The 6,000-nt window shown below is 40.9% G+C and overlaps 1 protein-coding gene across 2 annotated transcripts in view; it reads right to left on the minus strand.

Annotated features, from left to right (window-relative positions):
- Window positions 1-5,353, minus strand: part of arfgef3 (ARFGEF family member 3) — a 36,377-nt gene extending 31,024 nt beyond the window's left edge. The window contains exons 1-2 of one of the 2 annotated variants that reach the window (XM_031838765.1): window positions 4,741-5,353; window positions 2,453-2,504 (exon numbers count right to left, since the gene is read on the minus strand). In XM_031838765.1, the coding sequence (XP_031694625.1) occupies window positions 2,453-2,504; window positions 4,741-4,825 (137 nt within the window). In that variant the 5' untranslated portion in view covers window positions 4,826-5,353. The remainder of the gene's footprint in view (window positions 1-2,452; window positions 2,505-4,740) is intronic. The other variant, XM_031838758.1, reaches the window with a different exon arrangement.
- Between the last annotated feature and the right edge of the window lie 647 nt (window positions 5,354-6,000).

Consider the following 6,000-nt stretch of genomic DNA (forward strand, 5'->3'; position numbering starts at 1 on the left):
ACTCTTGATACTGGATATACTTCAAGTTGAGTATATATAAATCACATCTGAAGGGGAAAACAACCAACATGAGTTTCTGTCCTCTGACTTCACATTTGATCGACCACAGAGACACACAGGACCTCCCACATCAGGGTCTTGTGTGTTTTTAACGTCGTACAGAGAGAATGTGTCCCCTCTCTCATCTCTCCTTGATCTGGTGCTGAAAGGGTCACAACGCTCCACTGGTGCTTAAAGCTACTTTATCACTCTGCCAGGTTCAAGTCTGCTTCAAATCTGACATGAATGGAGGAGAAAGCTACTGCGTTTTGTACATATGGTACACTTCATGTTATCTTAAACACAGAAAAACAGAATTCAGTATCTGTTTATTGAGTTTATTAGACAGAGTCAGACTTTGTGAGGATATTTCTGCCTCGATTCCACGCGGACACAGAATAAACAATAAACTGAGAACTCGTGATAACTTTCCACCAGCTAATTAATACACTTCTGTCAACTTCAGGCTTTCAAATTAATGCATTGAGTTTAAATAATTGACGAACAAAAAAAATCAACGTGTTGCCTTTAATGCTGCTTAAAAACTTAATGTTATATTGTGCTCCTTATATATTTTTCCTTGTGGATTCTTTGTAATTTTCTTTTAATTGTAGACGGTCACTGATGTTATGAGGAAGCTACAGGTTCAGTACAAACCAGCCTTTGTTTAGAAAGTACTAGAATAATATTATTTGTGAAATTGCAATATAAATAACTAAAATAAATCAGAATATTTTCATTCATTTAAAAATAAAATCTCTTAGTAACCATATTCGTTTTGTTTCACACAGTGTAGAACAGAGTCAGTTACATAACAAAGCAACTGTGTTTGATTCTCTCTCTCTCTCTCTCTCTCTCTCTCGCTCTCTCTCTCTCGCTCTCTCTCTATCTCGCTCTCATTATTTGTAGTTGGTTGAGTCACGGTGCTCTGCTGCTGATAGCAGCCCACACTGGGCTTCATCTCGGAGTTCTCAGGCGGCTCCGAGTTGTCACAACTACACCGGTTCAAATGGGCTGCAAGGAGCCACAGTCCCCAACAGTCTGAATGGGATCAGACGCTTTCTTTATGAGCACATAGAACGCCACAAAGAAACGCACAATTACAGCATCCGGCCTCAAAATACACAAAGAAGTCTGAATGAAGAAAAAAATATTAATCTGGATGAGAATTTCAAAGTCAACCCAATTATTTACATGATAGAAGGAACACAAAAACATTCCTTGTCAAAGTATTTTCTCATAACTTCAGTATTCTGTAAATAAAGCACGTCTCGTGGCCACTATCCTTCAGAGGGAACCGTCGTCTCATCCTGCTTCCTGTCAGTCAGTGTGTAACAGTAAGTGTCCTCTTTGTTCGAACGTCTGAGCTTTGAAATCTCTTCTGTAGAGACAGAGGAGCTCACTGGACGAGGACCATCGCACTGCATCACAAATACATTATCATCAATATTTTATCCAATAATCCCTAATAAAACAACAGAGGTTATTGAATGAATAATTCACAGTGCGTCGAGCTGCATCCAGAATTTATGGCACCTTCATTACAACGGCGCTGCATTCACTTTATACATTTAAAACCAACCATTTTACCTAAACATGTGGGAAAAGAGAGTGAGCTTCAATGCTGCATATACAAGATTTTTTCCATGAAAAGTTGCAAGAAATATATAAAGTGTGAGTGAAATAAATCCATCCAACAGAAATAGGTGAAAAATCAGATGATGAAAATAGAACTGGCAGTGCAGCAACGTAGTTTTACTGTTAATTGTGTCTTCGATTTATTCGAGGAACTCTGGCACACGATCAACAGCTTCTGTTCTCTTCTTCTCGTATTTTTCTTTTGTGAGGCGCGCTCATCCGCAAGGAGACCCATATATAATTTTACACGGCTGATATACGTCTTCTTGATGCAGGAAACACACATTTAAGTGTGTGGGGAGAAACAACCCCATCTGTTTGAGCCCATCCACTGCCTATATACTATTTTCTCTGGCAATTATTCTGCAGTGGTGTTCGACCTGTGTTTAAACACAGTGATGTGTAACACTGATGCATAGACAAACTGCTTAAATTCAATATTTGCATTACCATCCCAGGAATGATTTGATCATTCAAATTCATTCAAATAATACACGGTGTGTAAAATAGAGGAAGGCTTTGAACACTTTGAATTTCAATATTTGGTTACCCATGTATATCTGCAATAAACACACACTGTACAGCATGTGTAGCTGGAAGGCAAAGCTAACGTGTCTTACCACTGTGTTCAAGCATTTCATGGTCTGATGAACCTCCCGGCAACCAATGATCCCACAGCTCATAATAGTTCTTGTTTAGGTTCTGTTGGGCTCAATGTTTTTGACTTCATGCCTCCGAAGCTTTGAGTTGAAGTGAAACTGACTGTTCAACTTACCGGAGCTGTGAAGGGGAAACCTTGGTGGATCCATTCTGAGACTCCAGCGTTTCTGTAAATTAATGGAACAGAGAAAAGAGAACATGGTGATTAATAATTACCTCACAGATATGCTGGATTACATTTTATGAAACCAATAAATTCCCCAGCTGTTACGTACTGTTTGTTGAGCTCAGGAGAAGCTTTACCCAAAGCTAAATCTGGTTCCCCACACTAAAGCTAATGTCAACAGTATTTGACAACATTAGCTAGCTGGTTAGCATAAAACATTAGCTCAGAGAGGGTATGAGATCAAAGCTGGTTTTCAAATTTAAATACATGTAACAATTCGGCACAGAGTTGAGGAAAAAACGTATCGTTTATTTTCTTATCTCAATATTTTCAGAGTGACATATTCCTTCATTGTCATGAACACTTCAGTTTACAACTACATGCTGTAAAAAAAAAAAGATAAATATGAAACAGCTTTATTAAGAATAACGCTGTGCTTCATTAAAATTCATCTCATCACCTCTCGTGTTGCAATTACCTCGAACTGTATCTAAGGAACCTTGAGAAGCGTCACCTTGGCTTCACACAAGGGATACACTGCTGCTGCCATTTCTCTTGTCTAAACTTGAAATATGAGACTTGCTGACATCTCTAAAACACAGCATACATCTCCTGTTAGTCTGCACAGGCTGTCATGTTGCATACTTCAAGGTTTAGTGGACACTAGCCTTGCCCTTAAACTGTACAAGTATACTATATTATCAGGCACGTGTCCTGTATCTGTGTGTGTGTGTGTGTGTGTGTGTCTAAGGTGGCGTTCACTTTGGATGTTTGCCGTCCTTCGCGTAACTTCAGAGGCAAACATATAAGCTGCCGTTATGGGCGCGTCATTTCAAACCAGTCTGTAAAACATGAGGAAGTCCATTCACGTCAGTAAGAGGGCCGACATTACTGAAACATGACGCATGGGATAGTGTCGGTTTTGTCACAATGGAGACCTCACTTCTTACACACACGTTGCTTTCGCACATCCATGGTTCCAAGGTCTGCAGACCACTTCATGCCCCATTAGGTTTAAACACACCTTTGCAGTGTGTGTGTGTGTGTGTGTGTGTGTGCATTAACTTTGTGTGCGTGTGTAAGATTAAATGAGTTTGCCTTCATCAGCACAATCTGAGCCCATTCTCTACTGTGTAACAGAGTTTCACCTGCCACCAAAAGGTCAGGTTGGCAAATCGTGCCTTTTAATACTCATAATATCCCCACTGACGTCAGTGGAAAGCTCTTTTTCCACCTGCTTGAATGGTGTTTTTACTGTCATGTGTTCTGAATGCTGTTTTAGAGGCTTTGTTTGCTTTGCTGAGGAGAGAACTTCTGGGGAAAGCACTGACCTGTGCAGACAGACACTAATGAGACACAGCAAAGAGTCTTCAAATAAAAGTCTGCAAAGCTCTATTTTCTTGAAAAGGATTTTGATGCTTTCCGTGTATGGAAGATATAAGTCACGGTACTTGTGTGAATCATTTAAAAAACTTGAACAACCCTTTTACGGTAAGAGATGACGAGTGAGTCAGCAAAAACGTCAGCATTGATGATAATTTATTAAGACCCACAGCCTCACGTCTTCTTTGAAAGCACAACCGATGTGAATACTATTGAGTGAGCTGCTCTATGCATGATGTCATCATATGACATCATATTGTCACAGCCGCTTAACATTATGCATAAAGCTCCGAGCAATGCAATTAGAAATCTGTGGTACTCTGTAGTGTCATGTATGTTTATTGTGTATTTAAATAATCTGGGCAGTTTAAAATTTGTACTGAAAAGTCTGCCAGAATGGTGCATTTAGGTGCATACGGGATAATTGAACCTTCTTTATTGGAAGTTACTGTGACGTTGCACAGATCAGATGATATTTTATGAATTATCTTTAAAGAACTGAATGAGTTTGAAATGACGGTTTCTTTTCTCAGCTGTGCTTGTTGATCCCAAAGAGCCAGCAGCTAAAAAACAACAGCAGGTGCAGCTTTTATTTTTCCTGTTTTGGATGATGGAGCTTCCCCCCTCCCCACATAGACAGTATTTTGGGTTGACCATCTTTAATTAACTTATAAGAAACATTGATTTCCCTTAAGATGTCGTGGTTTATTTGATATATTTCTATACCACCCTTAGGCCTGGATTAGTGTAGCGGCTCCATGTTACCTAAAACCCCGCAGATTTCTCCCCCTCTGCCACCCTCCTGCAGCCGGAGAACCGGAGGAGGAGGACGGCGGCCGCTGTTGTGCACTCACCGCGGGCGTAGACGCAGGCATCCCGGATACCTCTGTGCTTGTGGCCGGACGCGTCTTTCTGCAGCTTTCGCAGGATTTCCTCCATGCTGGCTCCGAGGAAACAAGCAGGCGTTTAAATCTCAGACGGAACAGAGAGACTCCGGGGGACCAGGTCGGTCTGTGTTACGTGGGAGGTATTATTTTTTTTTAAGGATACAGTGACAGTGACAGCATCCCTGACCCCCCCGATGAAGGCGATGATTCATTCACCAACGACCAGCCAATGATGTCAGGCCAACCGCCAATCCTCTGGATGTGGAAGAAGGAAGCTTCCCTTTTTGTTGTTGTTGTTGTTGTCGTTGCATGAATCCACCTCGAACAGCCAAGGTAATCTGACAGCTGACAAACAATCAACATAAATTGTCACGCATCCAGCGGTGTGGATAAACACAACGAATAAACGCCACTCTTCCCATCTTCGCCAGTCGTTTTATTCCTCGGCTACTACCGTGTTTTGGAATCCGTTCCAGTGGATTCTCATTAGCTTCCCGGTGTCCAGATCCGGTTTCTTTTTATCCCTCAAAATCAAGGAACACGCCAAAGCGCTACCCATGGTGCTCCGCTCTGAAAAAGGAGGATTTCAAATAAAATCAGGCAACACAGTATTTACACCGTAAAGCTTGAAACTGTGGCAGGGATCAATGGAGGCACTGGAATGGGACTTCCTGCGTCGGCAGGGCGACAGGTGGAGGAAGCTTAGATGGAGCTGCCTTCAGTCGAATCTGCCTTTTCACATTAAGAGTGATCATTTTACATAAAGTAAAATGTTATGGCTTTCTTATTTGTTTCCTATTTTAAAGTAAGATGAATGTCTCTGCTGTCTGGCACACAATCTGGAAGCTAACTGTATGCTAACACTCCTGTTAAACTCCTGTTAACGTTAACCTACTAACGTTAGCAGTAGGCCTAACCAGAGCCGTGTAAAGAGAGAGTCACGTTAACGGATGTGCTAATTAGTGGTCAGGAAATTAATCCATGTACAATATTCAGCAACGACATACGTATTTAGAAACATCAATTAAAGTTTGCTAATATTTGAGAATTTGTAACAGCTAGAGTTTAGTTTAGTTTAGTTTTAGTTTATTTTGCACATCTTAAAATACACAAACAAAACAGCTATACATAATATCAAAGTGCAGGAAGAGGCCGAAAACCCAAATCTACGACCTTGTTGTAAATTACCAAACACACACACACACACACACACTCATTTCCAACATT

This window comes from Anarrhichthys ocellatus, unplaced genomic scaffold (genome assembly GCF_004355925.1).
Source record: "Anarrhichthys ocellatus isolate YVR2014 unplaced genomic scaffold, GSC_Weel_1.0 scaffold3, whole genome shotgun sequence".
NCBI classification, from domain to species: domain Eukaryota; kingdom Metazoa; phylum Chordata; class Actinopteri; order Perciformes; family Anarhichadidae; genus Anarrhichthys; species Anarrhichthys ocellatus.